Here is a 19,444-nt window from a genome sequence, read left to right on the forward strand (position 1 = left end):
CAAGTATTTCTTGTTTTCTTCTAATCTTGTATATGTATCTGTGGTTGAATCATTGCACGAAATGATCTGCACAATTTGTAAACAGAGATAAATTTCATGTGATTTTAAGAAATAAAATTTGTAAATTAAATTAATGAGGACTTACTACCTAAAAATTATTGCTTCAAAATGTTTTATTTTACAGCTTTATTAACTTGCTGCTGCCGCATTTTATATTTGAAAGGTGCAAATTTTACCAGCATCTACTCTTTTGAGTTCAGATTGGTGTTTTTTCTCTTACTAGGATTTAAATTTTTTTTAAACTTTTTAAATTTCATGTGCCTTTGTGTTTCACAAATGCATCAAACCCAAGGCTTCCATTTTAAAAGAAGAAAAAATGGTGTCTGAAACGAAAACATTCTATAACCACCCTTTACCCATTTGTAAAATTCCAAATAACTTATTATTTCCTAATAAGTGAAGTAGCCAAAGCAGGTGGTTAGAAGTGCTTGTTCAATGAGAAGTCTGAACTTCATACAGATGTTATCTTCTTTTCTATCAATTTTAGCTGCTTCATAAATAACATACTTGACATAAAAATCTCAAAAAACAAATGGAAACTGACAGTATTAAATTTTCATTACTTCTTGTTTTAACTTGTATTCTTACTACTCCAGCTGTCCAAGAATTAAATATCATCATGCTTAGTCTTGATCCGCTGCATCAGGGCTGCAGTCTGCCATCAGTTCATGCCCCAGTAAGATTACCAGAACTGTAGGTTCAGTGGTGGGTGTTGAGCAGAGGAGCTTATGGTTAAGAGTGCGCTTAGAGGCTATCTTCCCAATAAAACTTGTCTCAATTGAGTTTTTAGTAGTTTTGATTATATTTCTTCGTTTTCTGACTGCTTGAGCACAAGCTAATGTCTTCCCTGGAGGTGCTAATAATTGCTGTTATAATGAAGTCTAATTTTTCTCTTCAATTTTGTAGCTTTGATCTTGGTTATACTGTCTCTTACATGCTGTATTACCTGAAATTAGAATTGCATTTTGCAGTTGAATCTGAAGTGCAACAAAAACTACATGTATTGCTTTCTGAATGACTTTTAATATACAAATTTTATGGGCAATAACATAAGGAAACAGCTTAAATCCCCTGAAATCAATACATTTATTCTGTGGTACATTTCTTATGCATTACATCATTATGATTAGAAATACATCAGAATTGAAGTAATCATTTTAGTTTTTATACTTTCCAGAGAAATGGTAAATTTATGCCTGTAAAATTATTTTTAAGCCATTTTTTCATATTATTTGGTATTACTTTGTAAATAGTAAAAAAGCATAGATATGTCCCGTGAAACTTAGTGGCTTCCAGCTATAAACTCATTGAAGGTTTTGTCTGCAGTTATTATTTCTGTATTTTGTGTACCTTTTTGTACGTAGTATGGTGTATTGTGTTTTGGTCCATGTTAGATGTGATACAAAATTGTAAACTGGATAAGAACTTGTTATGTTCTCTGCTTTGAACATCTCAGACTTATAACCTGATTTAATACTTATTAAGGTCAAGAGAATTTTTGTTCAAGTAACTTCATCTGTCTTCTAAAGTGCTTACAAATATGTATGGACAGGCTGTTTTTTTGAAAGGCTTCATCAAGTGTGTATCTTTTGATTGGAACTGTTATATAAAACTATATTGCTTTATAAGCTTAGTAATATTTTTATTTATTTTTTTCAGGGTATTGAGGAATGGAATATTGCCCATCTTAATACAATATTGGATGTTGTAGGAGAAGAGTGTGGAATTTCTATTGAGGGTGTAAATACACCATATCTTTATTTTGGTATGTGGAAAACAACATTTGCGTGGCACACTGAAGACATGGATCTCTACAGTATTAATTATCTCCATTTTGGGGAGCCGAAGTCATGGCAAGTTTGTTGTTTTTTTTTTGTTTTTTTTTTGTTTTTTTTTTTTTTGGTAAAGATGATTTATGTTTATTTCAGCTGTCTAAACCAAACAGATGGGTTCTGATTGCTTCACAATGGTAAACTGTACAAAAAACCTAAGATAGTAATTCAGTGAGGGGTTTCTTCAAGCTTAGAATGCTATAAAATCACACTTACGTATTCTTTTATTTTAAAAGGAAAGACAGATAAGTACATAAGACTTTGAGTTCAACAGAAAAATATTTGACAGATACAATATGAGAAGCTTAATGGGTTGGGAACCCCAAGACTGTTTGAGGAATTTCTGAAAGAGCTCTTTGAAATCAGTTTCTTTGGTTCTGTTTCTTTTTGGAACTAACTACTGTGTTTTGTATTTAACATCCATTTAATTGCTTTTTTGAATCAGAATCATATCTTGTACTGTAAACTCAGCTGGATCAATACAAATTAAGATTCAGAGCTGAAGATTGTTCCTGCATATGAAACTTGTACTGTCCTTTCTCTGTAATCTTAGATTTTTGGTTAAACAGCCTTAACACATAAGTTGTGATACATTGTATATGCATGTATCCCAAGTATATAAGACAAATATATTCCCTTTATTCATAAAGTCTTTGTTTTTTCAGAATAGCTGTGAAGAGGGTGTAAAATCATTAGAAAGATATGTAAAAAATAAGTATGCATAGTTCAATTCCTGCAGATTCTAGTCATCCAAACTCGGACAGAAAATGTATAGTTTGTAATTCCATAAAACATGACTGATTTTTTAATACCCATACAAAATTCAAATCCTATCGTGTTTATACTGTGAGCGTGGTAAATTGGCCAGATGTTCACTCTTACATCACTGCTTTATTTTTACCTGCTTTGCTTATGTAATGGATCTCTTGAGTTAAGGCAGAGGTGAATTCCTATTGTAGTAAAGCAGGTCTCTGTTTGAAATTGATAAATTATATACATAGGTATGTAGATTGCTTCTTTGATAGAATTAAACATACAGAAAGTCTTGTTAACCGTAACATCAATATATTAAAAAAAAAAAAGGATGTACAGATAGGTGATTCCAGAATGTTCCAAGATGATAGGACAATTGTAGGTAGTACGATGATTGCATAAAGTTGCTTTTGCCTCTTAGGAATTTAAAAAGTGATACTTGAAGAAAAACTCACGGCATATTGTGAAATTCCAAACAGTAGAGAACTTAAACTCTGAAGTCCTTAGATACAATGAGAAGAAGCTAGGAAAGCTTCTTTAAGTATTTTTGAAGAAGGTATGAATTGATACCAGGATAAATGCTTTTCAAGTTTACTGGTACGTGTTTATGCTTTCAAAATCATTAAACACTGACCTCTTCATATTTTGAAGAAATAGTGGTAGATACAAATTCATTTTCTGTACCACATTGGCCAATAGAGTAAAGAAATGCAGCATTATAAAAAAGTTGAATGAAAGACAGCTAAAGATTTATTTGATGTTACAGATATGCCTTTTACTGGAGCAGTGCTGCAGTCATTTTTGCAAAGTTCATTTATCAGTAAAATGTGTCATGTGTTAATGTGATATTAGTGTAATATTTTCTTAGAGAAAGTGGGGCAGGAGCTGAATCTTATGATGCAGATGGTATAGATCTTCTCTGCTCTTCAGTTCAACTGATTTAACAATCCTTAGTGAAACCAAATAACTTGACGTATATAGTAGTAATACATGTTCTTGGATTTTACTGGTTGTACACGTGGTTTTTCAAGACAGACACATTGGTCTTTTGGAGAGCTAACATGCTGCGTATTTTCTCTGAATTGTGAAAGGACAGCCATTTACATCTGAGAACCGCAATTGGAACTTGTGGATAGCAGCTGAGTCTAACTGCTGTAGCAGTCTTTGTAGAATTTGAAGCTTTCTGCAGTTTTGAGGCATAGGTTAACTTGCATTTCTTCTTATACTTCATACTTCTACTTCAAGAGTTATGCAGAGAAGTCTATATTTCTATATTATGTATACCTATTCCTTCACTGACTGCCTCATATGGAACATGGGGGAAGGTGTGTCTGAAAACTTACAAAATCAGGATTACAGCTGTTTAGATATTTATGTATTTATTTGTGTAACACATGATATGTGTGATGTAAATACACACATGATTTTTTTTATTTTTCTTTACCTTGCAAAAATATGCTAAAGAAGAAATATTTTGAAAGAGAAGGAACTTAAACTTAAAAGCTTTGAAATAGAATAATATAAGAGCAGAAGAGATTGAGGTGTAAGGTGGGGAAAGATTTTCTGGAAAGGGACTTAAAATTATTTGCTATTGGCAAGAATTTTTACTCCAGTTTTCTCTTTGCATTCTGAAGGGAAAGGTACCTTGAAGATGGTGCCTTATTTTACATCTCAGTTTCTTAGGGAAAGTCTTATGAGCAAGACAAACCATTGGTGTGATTGATAGTGTGGCTTATTAATTCAGTTATCACTTGATATTGATGTACTTTGTAATGGTATTTATAAACCGCTGACTAATATTAAAAATTTCTTCACTCCGACATTTGTTGTTAAATATTTTCTTCTATTGTAATTATTGTTTCAGGGGTATAGGTCTTAGAATAATTTAATTTTGTTTTGTGTAATAATTTGAGGAATTCAGTCATATTAAACTGTTAAAGTGCTCTTGAAAATTAATGCTTAACACAGACCATTTTTGTTACTAGTAGAAATACTATACTATTAATATATGTATTATATCCTTAGGTAAAATATGGATAATGCTTTAATTTACATTTTAAGTTTATAAATTAAAAAAATTCTGAATAAGACACATTTTTGAAAATAGTTCTGGGTTTGTTAAGTATCTGAAAGCAAGGCTTGCTCTTTGTTCTGATTAACTGACTCATGAACAACAGTAGTGTTGAATCTTTTTAAGTGTTGAGATGTTACAAATCTAATTGAATAATAATAATAATGAATATAAGGAAATATTTCTTTAGCAGGCAGAAAGTAATTATTTTCATGGCACTGTGAATATTTCAAATATCATAATAATAGGACAATTTTTTTTCAATTTTGTTTTAAAGGAGAAAAGATATGTAGAGGATATATTATTCTGCTTTAGAAAGTAGTATTTTAAAATATTGTGCTCATTTTTGTCACCTTTTATATCTGATGGTGAAGGCCTGAATTATTTTCTGCACAAAGAACTAGGTTTATATTTTCTCTTGAAAGGGGCACAGTGAAAACTTGCAATATGATACAAACAATAATTTACGTATCAATTTGTATGTTTTCTGTGACATTCCAGCTGGTCTTTGCTTCCTAGCTTTTCTGAAGACTGAAAATGACAAGAGACAATACATTATGTTAAAAATCTTTCCTGGTCAGTAATGTCTTTCATAAATCACAAAATGCCTTGCAGGATTGGTCAGTCATAAAGTAAACAGGAATGAGTACTACAGAAAGAGGAGATGTTTCCATTATTGTGGCCATATCAAGAAAAAGAGACCAGATTGTTAAAGAGAGAATGCTTAGCCGTAATTAGATGGATTAGGAGAGTGAGACTGGACCTGACAGTTTATTTAGATTGTAAGAGGAAATAAATCTAGTGTGACAATGAAAATAAAGCAGGGATTTAGGTTCAGGAATTCTCTTCATTATTTGAGTGGATATATTCAGATGGCAAGAAATCTGATCTCTAGGTTGCCTAAAATTTATTAACATTACTCTTACCTCGTGATTGGCATGACTAGAATCTGTTTTTATGGATCTGCCAGTGTAGAACGTTTACCAACACCTTTTCATCTTGCTTTATAATGTGGAAAAATCAGGAAAGATACATGGTTATAGACAGCAGGAGTTGTGGAAGTCTTTGAGACATTCCATGTGAAGACTTCCAGATTTTGAATCCCAGTAGCAGGGGAAATAGTAGTGGGGTTATGAATATGTTAGGATAACAATAGATAGCATTCTGCTATTAGTTTTAGACAAAATTGTAGACAAAAAAGGTGAAGAAGGAAACACATACTCAGACTGATGCTAACACTGTATGATATAAGAACAAATATGGCAGTAAGTAAATGGATTTAGAGAGGGTCAGCTACATCCCTACAGGGCCTTCTGAGGAAGGATTACTAGAACTTTCAGTGTGATCAGGTGACAAAAACTAGGCCAGGTGATGCCTAGTCAGCATGAGTGGAAGAGTCTTGGTACCTTTGCAAAAGTTGTGCCTACCACTGATGGCACAGACATGTTTCCTAGCTATGTTCTATGTCTAGGAAACAGAATAGCCACAGAAAACTAGAGAGGAGTCAAACCTTTCTGGCAGAAATGGGAATAAAGTAAAAGCTTTCATGAGGATTAGTCAGATGTCTTGCTGAAAACTGTCATGAAAATTAGAAATATTATGAGTCACAGAGATGACTCAAATAGGGATTCTGGTTGCAAAAAGGTGCCTGTAATCAAATAGGATTGTCAGCAGCTCAAATGGGTTATTGTGCTTGAAACAGCAATCATTTGCTAGTTTCAATATTCTTCACAAAATGGAAAAACTTTGCTCAGGGATTAGAAGAAAAGGAGAAGTTTTAATTGTTTATTTGTTTTGTTTTTCCCTTGTGGAAGAGGATTTTGTTTCTTAAAAAATATTTAGATTGAATAGGAACATTTTTAGGTGGCAATAGACTTTCAAATTTCCCATCTCAAAACAAAATCTTAATTAGGAAGTATTAACTTTTTCTGAAATTTAAATGTGCTTATATTTTAAAACGGTATGTATCAGGTTTATATATAATAAATATGAATCACCTAAATAGATAGGTGATAATAGAGTAAACCAGTTGTTGATAGAAGGGTCACATGATTCTGAGCTCAGTGCCTAGAGTTAGGTAGCATTATTTTGATATAATGTGAATGTTGCAAGTTGTCTGTTGCCAATTATAAAACCAATGAATATAGTTTATTTTGAAAAAAGCTGATGATGTTTACTTAAAACATTTTATAGGTTTGCAGCTTTTGAATTTTTGAAATAACAATCTGCAGGAAAAAATCATCACTGTTTTTACCTTGTTTATATATAATATGGGGTTTAGAGAAATAGCTTGGTTAAGTATTCAGCATCACATTAAATTTGTTTGCAATTAATACTGTTAACCATTATCTGTGCATATTGTGCATACTTCCTGACTTTGGAACAATAGAACTCGAATTATTTCACATTCCATTTCTGGTCACTGACATGAGAATGACTGGATGGATAAAAGAGGCTGCTGGCCAGATGATCATCTTGGTTGGCTGAGCAGTTTTTGCACAGTAAAGCAACAACATTGGTTTTGATGCAACTGAAGAACAGTATAGAAGCATTATTCTTGAAAACATATATATAAAAATGAATAACAAGTTAATGATGTAAATTTAATATTTATTATTTATTTGTAGTTATCTTGTTGCCAGTACCCTTGATTTGCTGAATTAAGACATATTTCAGAAGATGTTTTTGAACAATACTAGATAAATATAACTACTGTATTTTTTCTGTCCTTGTAGTATGACCATCAGGGAATGGTGACTCTTCGTACTTTACTAAAGACATCTTCGTGAACTAATAAAATTAACATCTAGTTAGCATCATTGTTTCCCTTTTTGTCTTTTCTAAACTTTTTGTGTCCTTATTTGCTTTTTATCCAAGAAACAGTCTTTTTGCCTCTTAGTGATTTACCATTACATTTGCCTTCGGGGTGGCTGGACTTGACCTTATTGTATGAGAAGTCAAACAATGTTAGTGGTGGTTTGATAATGTGGCTGAAAGAAAGTTGGACACAAGATGAAGATATTTTTCTAAGAGCTTTTAACTGTTCAAATTCTCATATAAGATGGCTGTTGAGATTAAGAGTGAATGCTTTTTTTTCTCTGACTAGGTCATTTGAATTTGGGAGCTTTTTGTTTAATGTAGAGTAGACCAAGAATCCAGTGAGATTCGTGTCATTCACCATGAAAGGCAGGTGCACATGTGCTAAGCACAGTTTTTTAATAAATTGTGTTAAGAATCAAGTCTGAGCTATTCTCAAGAGTTACTTTTGGCCTCCTAATGTGTCATAGTACCAAGGGCTGTCTGCCTCCTTTCCTTTGTTCTTGTCTTAGCTGTGAGGAACAAGCAATTGCAACAGAGGGAAGTAAAGGATTGAGTAGGAGGTGTTACCATACAACCCAAGTGAAGACTATGATGAAAAACACCACCTTGCATTTAATATATTGTATTGCTTTGTAATTTTAGGTTAGCTAAATAAATAGCTGTAGTCCAGTTAAATCATGCATTGTCTTTCCAGAAGTCTTACTGAGAGCTCAGTTGACTTTTGTATTTTTGTAATATTGACAAGTTTATGTGTACAAATGGAAGCACGTGGCTCCATATTATTACTAAATTGTATAATGTGTACTTTTGAAGGAGAAACATTCTAGGAGGAACACCAGTTCAATTAAGAGTCAAAGCAAAGTACAGTATCTAATTTTGAGGTTTTTTGTTAGACATTAACAGTATCTGTTCATGTTTTGCTTTAGGAGGTTGTGTATTTAAAGACATACAGTACAGTATATAGTGCTATACATAGTATTTTTCTCTGATGGAGTGTGAAGGATGGCAAACATACAGATTAGATTGATATGGATACACTGATGTTTGTGTAATATGGAGTGAAAAACAGTCACAAACACTTTGAAAGTACACGTGGAGAAAAACAAAGTGTGATTTTGTGAGACAGCAAAATTGAGATTAAAACTGCAAACACTGAACTTAGTAAGCTGAAAGTCTCTGTTTAATGCCATTTGGAGTGGGTTGTCAGTATGCATGCGTTTTGCTTACAGAGCACTGACTTCCGTAGTGGTCTTCCTTCTATGCAGGTGTTTCAGTTGTGATAGAGTAAAATTGTAAAATTTAGTGTGTGTGCGCAAATAACAACTTGAGGTAGGTGGATGGTTATTGTTTGTTTTTCTGAGTGAGTTTTCAAGGCTGATGAAAAAAATGTGTTCATAGTGTAGTAAAAGCCTCCATGTTTACTTAGTTTAACAGTGTGGATTTCGACTATCTTGTACAGCTAATTATGCTTTTTTTTTCTGTACCATATTTTTTTAATAGAGAAGAATCAATCCAGTGTTATTGCAACATTAAACTGAAAAAAGAAAAGCCTATTATATCACATATTAAAGCAGTTAAAGTAAATAATACATCCTAATTAAAACATACAGTAAGTCCATGAAATGCAGGAAATATGTTAGTAACAAAGAGAAGCAGAAATGAAACAACCTTTCAATAGTTTTCTATTTTTTGGCTGCAGTAAGCATTAAAAATAATATGTTCTTTTGTACTCTTTGCTGAATTGTTGCAGATAGCATATGGATTTTTTAAAAAATAGATTATTGTGAGAACAGTGGGATTCTAAGATATGTACATTTCTGTAAATTAAAGTCTTATTTCTTTAATTTAAAACTCTAATTGTAATGATTCTACAAGGGCAAGTAACCCTTTGATTACACAGCTTTTGCTGTAGGGAAAAATAAAGATGTTTAATGCTCATATTTTTCTGTTGAACCCTTGTGTCTTGTGAAGCATACTAAAATTCAAAGAAATTAAACTTGTATACATTAGATTTACTTTACATTTTAAAATTTCATTTGGAAAAATAAAGTATATGTTTCTTTTTTAATTGTGGTGATCTAATAATATCAAATATTGTCAGCGTGACTTTAAATAGTGAATGTAACATTTTGGAACTACATAATTTAATGTTTAAACTAGAAATAAGCTAAATTTTTTTCTCAAACCCCTGCCCCCCCCCAAAACCCAATGTCTGTATTTTTTCCTTAGATGTTGGTGTATTTTTTTTCTGTGTAATTTTTCAGTCTTTAATCTTTTTGGCTTCTGTATTGATAGATATTTATCATACATGAATGATGACTTTTAGTCATTATCTTGTAATTATTTCTTTAAGCATTTCATCCTTTTCTTTATGTGAATTTTAGGTATGCTGTTCCTCCAGAGCATGGGAAACGGCTTGAAAGACTAGCTCAAGGTAGGATTTCCAGTATTTCATATGTATGGTGTTTGAAGGACAACCTCTGAGGAAAGTGAAAAACAATGTTCTTGACTCACCTACTGTTCTATTACTTAATGTTGTGTGACTTTTATGTGTCTACAGTATTATGGCCCTGAGGAATTCTTAAGAATTAAAGTGGTTCTTTGTTTTGGTTTTCTTTGGCTTCTCTTAGAACTTTATTTTGCACTGGCATTTTTATGTTGTTGAAATTTAGGAAAATGAGACTTAGTATTTTCTTGGTCATTAGATTTTCATTGCTGGTATCTTTGTCTCCTTGGTGCCCTTGCTCTTTCTTGTCCGAGCTGCTTTTCTTCATCAACTTTTTGAAATTTCTTACCCAAATTTGATACAGAGGTAGAAATATTGAAGACAGATGAGTCTGAGTCTCCTAAAGTTTCATGAAAGCTGATGTTTGGGGTAGAGGATGCAGTCCTGCTTATTGCCCCTGTGAAGGGGTGAGAAGACAAAGTGTAGAAACACTAAGTCTTATTTGTTAGCAGTTTGCTGACTATTGAACAGGCATGTAGATTCACTTTACCTAAAGCATGTACTGGCTTTTACCATTTAGAGGTGGCAGAAATGTTTGGGAGAAGAAGCAGAGATATGGTTCTAAGGTTGAGGTCTGTTGCAATTTCATGATACACAGAGGACAAGCAGGCAGCAGTAGGTCAGACAGAGAAAGCTGTCTTTATTTTCTGACTCCAACAAGTTATATACACTTTGTACAAAAGCCAGTGAGATTGGCTAGAGAGGTTGCCACCTTGTGGACTTCGTTGGTCAACATCACCATCAATCATGTTTCTCCTCCCAGAAGATAACTTATGTAAACACACAGGTAAATTCTAAAAATATACATTGTTTTCATGAAGCTGCGTGAGAACCTTGCTGTAAAGGTTCAAAGACTCAAAACCAAGAAAATTCAGGGCAACAGAGGTCTAAGGGATAAAAATCACTAGTCTAGAAAAAAATCACTAGTAGAAAGATTCTCTCTCAGTAATTTGTTTTCTTTTCAGTGATACTGCACCTGTACTTTTGTTTCTCAATTAAGACTGCAAATTATGAACCTGGGAATAATTAGGGATATTTCTTGGCCTGGCAGCCCATGTTTTATAGCTTGCTAATAACTGTTAAAAGAATTATGGATTAGAGTGCTTAATGAAATAGAATTAGAAGAAAGGAATGCTATTGAAAGTTCATAATTAGATCTCATGTATCAGAACAAAATTCTGAAAATTTGCATACATTTTGTTTTTATATCAATCTTTTATCCTTAGTATATGGGTGCATGACTCTTTTTCTGAGCTATTATAAAACTATTGTAGTTAAAGATGTGAAAGTAAAGACTATCTTAAAAGCATGTCTCAGGAAAACAGATTTCAGCCTGAATAATTACATTTCCTATTCCTGAATTTTGTCACAGTTTCATTTGGAAAAGTTATCACTCATTTTTGTTGCTTTCCAGTTTCTCTTCCCAATGCAAACTATAGAACTCTATACACTTCATTTGGTTTTCAGTGGTAAACTAATTGGAACTTGTATGCTGGGCAATGGACACTGACTTAGGATGATTCAGTAATTTAGTTTTACAAGAAATGATAAATGAATAAAAGAAGTAGAGAATTGGAAGTTTCAGGGAGGGACACTAGGATTGTCGAAAAAAAAGCGTTTTTCTTTTCATAATTGCTAGTAACTTTTCAGTGAGAAGGAGTGTAAATAAAGGGAAGGGGGTATGGTAAAGGGTTGTGATGACTCACATGGGCAAAGTGACCAAAAAGTTATTGTTCATGGAGTCCTGCAGTATACGTAGAGACTCCAAAACAAGTGTCTTGTCAGGTTTAAAGTAAGTCTAAGGAGATGGTTTATTTCACAGTATGCATTCCTTACTCTCCTTGGTGGATTCTAAAATTTTAATGGATTCTGAGGGAGATTGGAGCACAGTGGCACAGAACTATATTAGAGGAGCACAGGAGTTTGTCCCTGGCTTTCAAAGTCTTGGAGCAGCAACTATTTGCTACTAGATTAGTCAGAGGAAGCCAATTTTTCATGCTGTATATAAAAATGCCTTTCTCTTCATGGTTGGGACATTTGATGGAAGCAAGATCTTTGGGTAGAAAGGCTTTGCACATGATGTTTTTTGGCTGCTCTGGCATTTATTGTAGATTTCATATTGCTTGATAATAGCTTTTTAAAACTATTCAAGTTTAAATGTGCTGTAGTAAGTATGCATTGAGTTTTTCTTTATTTTCAGAGTGAGAGAAAAGGATGGGCAGTTGAAGCAACACTTGTTCACTCATTTCTAAAAATGAAGTGGTATTGAGGCATAGCATTATTTGTTGTAGACCAAAAAACCCCTTTCTTTCCTTGAAATACCTTGATTTCTGTAAATATTGGAGCAACCTGTACAAATTCAGGAAGTAGGTAACTTTTGGAGATACATGTTTTGCTACATGAAAAAAAAAGTATTATGTCAGAAAACTGCCCTGAAGGTCCACAACCCTCTTATTGCTGATGATAGCTTAATACAGTAGTAGAAATGGGACATTAAGCATTGGAGAAATGGAAATTTCCAAGGCCACTGTTTTTCAGAAACTGATAGGATACACTGTAGGAACAGTGTCTTGATGTCCGAGTGCTTGTCAGAACTGGACACATCTGCGCAGAAGTAAATTGTCCACTGCTGCTCTTGATTTTATGTTAGCGTAAGTGAACCGTGGAGTGAATGGAAAACTTCCTTGATGAATCATGCTTTATGATCATCAGTACTATGTTTTGAATAGCAAATAGCAAATAAAGCATAGAATCAGACACTGAACAGAGATGATTAAATGTCAAATAGTGTTTATTCAATTACATTTACTGAATGAAACTGGATATCTGTAGGAAAACTGGGTACTCATCCAGAGATTATTATTGTAGCAGCAATATAAGATAGATGAGTTAGGAAATGTTGAAGAGTGTTGTCTGTGAAACTAAGTTTTTAGCATTTGAGTTTAATGTAGTCTGGGATATTTTTCTGTGAGTAGATTGTTTCCATGATATTTTTGGTCCAGCTAATAGCTGAGAATGGAATGTGGAAGATAATGCTACAATGATGAACAATAAAAATAATTTTAAAATTAGTAATAATTTTTTAATAATAAAAATTAAAAAACCCCCCAAAAATCCCTGAAAATTACTATTTCTTATTGTTTCCATGCTGTGATGATCTACTTTGCAACTGGTGCCTTCTAAAATACAGCCTGTTTCACATAAGGTGTCTTAGAAAGATGAAAGTATAAAGTAAGTTGCACAGCTGCAAGTGACTTAAAAGAAAACATTAATAAAGCACAGTGTAAATGAGAGCTTTGTACTTAATACCATTTGTAGTGAAAATACTTTTGCATGAGTGCAACATTTGAAGGAAAAAGAAAGTAGTTTATTCAGGAAGGTTAGCTCTGATGACCAGATGCCTAGTGAATTAATTGAATGTTCCTAAATAATTAAAATAATAAAATAATACATTAAATGTGACAGGTTGTCTAAGTCAAGGCAGCAGTTGATATATAAAATTAAAGGAAGGTTAGAATATTTTCCATTATCTTGTCTGCACATCACAATTACAACACATGCCTTTTTGTGCATGAACGCTTTCATTTTTGCTTTCCATTGAAATCTTGATTGACTGTGGTGCCTACAAATGCTTTGTCTGAAAGACGTTAGACTTGCATCTAATAAAGACAGCAGTTTGATTTTGCCCTTCAGCTGCTTTCTCATTTATGTAGATTTTTTTTTCAATTTTATGTAGACATAAATGTAATAAAAATCTCAAGTGAGCTGTTAACTGCAATTTTTATACGTGTTGTTATGTTAATCTGTAACACCATGGTATTCTTAAAGGATTTTTTTGTTTTACAAAATGGGTTAGAAAATAAAGAGAATAGAGGCAGAGTGGCAAATGAGAAATGGCAGATTGAAGGATTTTGAAGACCTTTTAATTGTTTGAGTGCAGAAACTGTTCTAGAAAGGAGATGATCTGTGATGTTCGATTATGTTAAAGAAGAAACTAAAGTTTAATATATTGTAAGTATGTGTGGTTGTTGTACAAAGCTTTGTATGGTGGATAGTATTAATTGATTCATTTTATGCAGAAGTCATTACCTGTTATGTATGAAAGCAAATTAAAATAGTTGTTGAAATGAGACTTGAAGTAGATCTTGCATAACTCCTAAGGATCTTGAAAACTTTAGCAGTTGAAGAATTGAACTTTCTTCAGAAAAAGAGTAAGTCAAGTTAGAAGATTCCTACTTGTGGGATAGTAAACTTAAGGCTTGAACACGGTCATCTGGGCATACCTACACTTGTATTTTATACCACTTAAAAGCCTCTTGGCGCCTTTTGTACTCTGCTTTGTATAGCATACAAATTGCCATTGTTACTTTGTGATGGTTATTATGCAAACTTAGCCTCCTAATTTCTTTCATGTTCAACACAGAAAGTTAAATCAAATTAGTTCAGATCATGGCAAAATAATTTAAATAAATTATATAAAGTTTGTATTTATACTTACCGAAGTAAAATCTAAAAAGAGAATTACTAGAAAACTTAGTGCTTCGGTAATCTCTGCCGTTGTTTCAACAATGCTTATCTGGAAATTGTGATTAGTATTTTGGGTAAATTCTTTAAGTGAAGGTCTGCATAAATAAAAAATAATCATAACCTTGAGATTAATTATGTTAATTCTATTTATTTTTACTTTCATTAACATTAAACTACATACAATACTTGTAATTTAGCGTATTCTTCCTATATTGTGAGTTTTCTGTTTATATATATATTTTAATTTAAAATAATATTAATGAGAAATGCAGCACCTTTAAATTTCAGGTGAAATCTTGAGTTAGGAAGTGTTGAAAATTATAGGATGTCTGGCTTTATTCATTGCACTGGTCGGGATTTGATTTGAAAGTTCCCTAAGAATATGATTTTATGTGGATAAAGTCAATAAATAATGACATTATAAGTGACCAAATTATGATTTCTTTGATCATTCATGGTAAAATATAGGAAACCAACCTGTTCAGTCCAATGAAGTTGTGGAATTATACTTTTGGGAATAATATTGAAATTTCTGCATATATGATTTTAGATGGACAATGTAATTGAAAACATTATGGGCACATTTTTAGTAGCATAGAGGAGCATTCCAAATACCTTGAAAATGCTACTCAACCAGGAAATGGAACTAAATCCACTTCAGTTTGCCCAGATGATAAGGTATGATATTGATGTGGCCATCTGATATGAGCTGTGTGTGATGTGTTGGAAAGACACTCTCAGGGTGAAAAGAAAAAAATGAGACTGATGGGTAGCAGCACTCACTGTCTGTCCCACAATAAGTTAGAGATTTGAACTTCTCTTTAAAAATATGTTCTATATCCCTCCATGGCTAGGAGTCTGCCGAATGCCCACTACTTCTGCCTTTGCCCAAAGATGAGAGAAGGCTTTGACTTCCATCTAGCATATTTGTGGATTATAAAACCTTATATTCTGTGGAAAAATCATGCTGAGGTGGAATAGCATTGACAAAAGATGTGTCTTCCCCAGTCCAGTGATATTGCTGTTACTAAAATATTTTAATTTTGTTCATAGCATTGATAAGATTGGACATTTTGGGTGATGTTGTCTGTTAGGATATGTATTTGGAGTCTTTTAAGGGCGTGTTTTTGGTTGTCTGAAGCCTATGCTTTCACATACTCTTTGCTGTTGCTGCTTTGGCTAAGTAAATAAGAGTTTTAAAAAGCTGAGAGGAACCTTGAGTTTTGTGGATAAATGTCCTCTCCCTGTAGTTGTTCCTACTCAAACATTTGGCCAGCAAGTATTAAATCGCATACTACCATGGTAGACTGTTCTAATTCTGCTCTAGCTGTTAAAAATGTCAGTGTTTATGTAAATCATGGATTGGAGAATTTTTAATTTAATTGCCTTTTTCTCATAGACATAAATCAATGAGAACTTTATTCAGTTTTACCCTGAGCTCTGATTATTCCTCACTGACTTCTATGAAGTAATTGTTCTGAATTCTTATTTTGTTTCTTTGTAATCATTTCCAAGGAGGTCTGCCATATCTCAAGGGACCATCCAAGAAACTGGGGTTGCATGTGAATTCCTACAAAATACCTGCTCTTGCAGAACTGATTTAGAGTTAATGAGTTAGTGTTAACGGTTTAAATTAAAATTTCATGTGTCCCTTAAAAGCATGAATGTGCTACAGAATTTGAATAGTAGTTAGATTCTAGATAGATTTCCTTATTTTTTTTCTTTTATATATGGGATTTCATTAAACATACAGGATTACATGGTAATCGTTTTAATTGGCAATTTTAACATCGGCTTGGTATTTCAGAATGATTCTTAATGTTGTGGGCATATCTTGAATTGGCTTGCATTTAATGATTTTGCAAGAGTCTTGCAATATTTCTAATGCTAAATCCTACATTTGTGGTTTTTTTTTTTTTTTGCATTTGTTAGCCAGTTCTCCCACAGGGATTTTATTTTCTGGAAGGAAAGCTTGTGTGACTTACATTTAGCCTGACAAACAAAAGATGTTTTGATAAAGAGTCTTGTAATGAGGAAATACTACCTTCCTTTCTTTCCTTGTTCATTGAAGGGGAGTTCCTTTGAGAAAATGAGGTGAATGAGGCTGAAAAATTTGTGTGCCCAAGTGTAGACTTTGACAAGTCCAAAGATATTTTATAACAGTACAGAATGTGTAGACTGCACTTTGATTTTACTGTGAGGGCTCTGTAACTACAACAAATGTTCTATAAATTTCTAGTAGTGGATTTTGAGCAGGTTGTGTTCTGCTGCTCTGTGTTATTTGCAACTTTCTTGGAATTCAGCAACAAGCTTGCCTTCTGGTTGGACTTGTCACAGCTACATCTGATCTCTTGGAGCTAGAGTGGTACAACTTAAGGTTTGGATGTCTGCCCATCGTTTGCTTTTTATCATCTTGTGTTGAGCTAATTAAGCATATTGCAGTAACATAACTTGGTACAAATTTTTTTTCTCAAGGAAAATTCAGTTAAATTCTCTCTGCTTTTAGCAGTTAAGCTGTCAGCTACTTTCATACCAGCTCTTCCCTCAGTCTCAGGTATCATTTTCAACTACATTTTTCACAGCAAGTTTCTGTACATTTCTGTTTTTATACTGCTCAGGACTGGGATTTCTTGGTGCTCAGAAACTGTAGATTTTAAGTTTTGATTGCTGTCATTTATGTTTTACGCATTAATTGTGAAAAAATAGTTGATTTTTTTTTTTGCTGAAATCCACTACTTGTGGGCTGTTTTCTTTTAACTTTCTTTTAGTCAGTGAAGCAACATATATATAACTCTGCCAATAAAGTAGTACTTACAACATTATTTGCAATTCAAAGGGAGAGTAAAGAATTCTGTGCTTGTTGGTGAGAAAAAAATTAAGAATGATGAGTTTGAATAATATTTGATCTTAGGGCAACTTAGCAGGTTTCCTTGTACATTAACCAGCACAAGTCTTCAATACACCTTTGCTGCTTAAGTGCTGCTTAAACTTATTTCTGAGAAATCAGAAAAATATTGTTCTTCAAAATATTGTACTGGTGAGTGTGCTGGATTGAATGTACAAAAAATACAACAACTATAAGATAACTTTTAGGTTGTTCTGAAGTTTTAGGATGGTTAATAGACATGACATATAAGACTCATCTGAGTGAAGAAATTAACTCTAGAGAGAAAGCTGTATACTATGGAAAAATTATTGTTCATTTTTTCTCAAGGCATTAAAAAATTCAGATGATTAATCGAAATTTTTTTTTAAAAAAATAATTGAGTAAGCATGTTTTTCCAAGATTTAAACTGTTTCTGTGAATGATGAATTACCATTTATGTGAGAGGAATGCAACTATTTGTACAAAGTTAGGACGTTCTATTTGCTTACTGTGTAGATGGTTTGTAAGTGTGGGGTAAACCTAGTCTTCATGGAATCCTTCTGAAGTTATTTACTGCAATTGATTTTCATGTGTGCAGAATAAGCATTAACATAAAAAAAGCTTCCAGCAATAATACATTTCTCAAAAGGGTAAGAAAGAGTGCCTAAATGTACAGATCCACGTTTATTCTAAATTATTTCACTTCTTAACAAACAAGAAAGACCCCATAGCCCCTCCCCTTGGAAAGCAGTTAGGGGGGGTGCGGCTTAAAAACTTAGGAGGTGCATTTGATTTTTGTAAAACCTCTCAGAAGTTAGGAATGATGTGATAAATTCTAAAACAAGTTTAAACAGTATTAAGTATTGAAAAATATTACAAAGTTTTCCTATTTGATTTAATGAACGGATGTACAGTTTTGCTTTTCTTGCCTTATTAGGGTTCTTTCCAAGTAGCTCTCAAGGATGTGATGCTTTTCTTCGCCACAAGATGACTCTAATTTCTCCCTCAATATTGAAAAAGTATGGAATTCCTTTTGACAAGGTACATTAATGTTTCTTTTTAAACTCTACTTTTATGGATTGAATTAGATTGTGCTTAGTAAAAACATTTTTATAGTAAAGGTGAGGCAATTTTTTTTCTTTTTAGGTAGTGGCTGCATGAAAATATGTGTTAAAAATTTTAATAGTTTTAGCAGGGGATTTTCTAGAATTAAACACGTGTAGCCATTACAACATTTCTGTGATTTTTTTCTAAGATATTACCAAAATTTGTTTTTTTAAATTTATTTTCATGGTAGCTTGGGTGTGATTTTTTGTTGACTGAAACGCTTACTGACTCATTCTGTTAAGTTGTATACCTAGAGTTTTAACACAAGTATTTAATTTCTTTATGTCTGTATGTTGCTTTTCTAATGCAATTAAATATAACTTTATCATTATAAGGACCTGAAAAGTTTAAGGTGGAATGAAGCCAAAAGAACTGTTACTTAATTTAAAATATATTTAAAAAGTTTAACATAATAGAAAAAGAATGAATGGCTATTTTTGACTGTTAGGTAGTGGCAGAATAAACATTTGATGAGAACATTATACAGACAGAAACTGAGAAGAATACCTGTCTTGCTTCTTTGTGGATGAATTTAATACATAGCTGCTTTTAAAAACATCTGAAGTATTTGGTTTCTTCTGCTTTCTACAAGATTTTCTGTATTAATTGTTTTCCACTTTGAACTTCATGTAGGTGCCAGCTAATAAAATATTTTCAATGCATTGCTCTTTTTTTTTTTTTTTTTTTAAAGTGTACTTACTCTATACATTTTGTAAATTCTAAAGTTCTAAATTTTGGAGTTTTGTAAACCTACTTGGAGGACTAGAACTTGATTCAAAAGGTCCTCTACCTGAATATCTGTTTATCTTAATACCGAGTTTTCAAAAGGCTTTTGATCTTTAAAGTCTATGATTCCTGGTTTCCCATTGCACAGATTGTTTTAACTTGTTCAGAAGAACCAG

General features: G+C 32.7%; 1 protein-coding gene across 1 annotated transcript in view; it reads left to right on the forward strand.

Annotated features, from left to right (window-relative positions):
* Nucleotides 1-19,444, forward strand: part of KDM4C (lysine demethylase 4C) — a 258,197-nt gene that overhangs the window by 26,786 nt on the left and 211,967 nt on the right. The window contains 3 exon segments of the mRNA XM_083883663.1: nt 1,720-1,913; nt 9,921-9,970; nt 18,373-18,476. Of these exon segments, the coding sequence (XP_083739789.1) occupies nt 1,720-1,913; nt 9,921-9,970; nt 18,373-18,476 (348 nt within the window).

The sequence above is a fragment of the Zosterops lateralis genome (assembly GCF_965231275.1).
Source record: "Zosterops lateralis genome assembly, chromosome: Z".
Lineage (NCBI taxonomy): Eukaryota > Metazoa > Chordata > Aves > Passeriformes > Zosteropidae > Zosterops > Zosterops lateralis.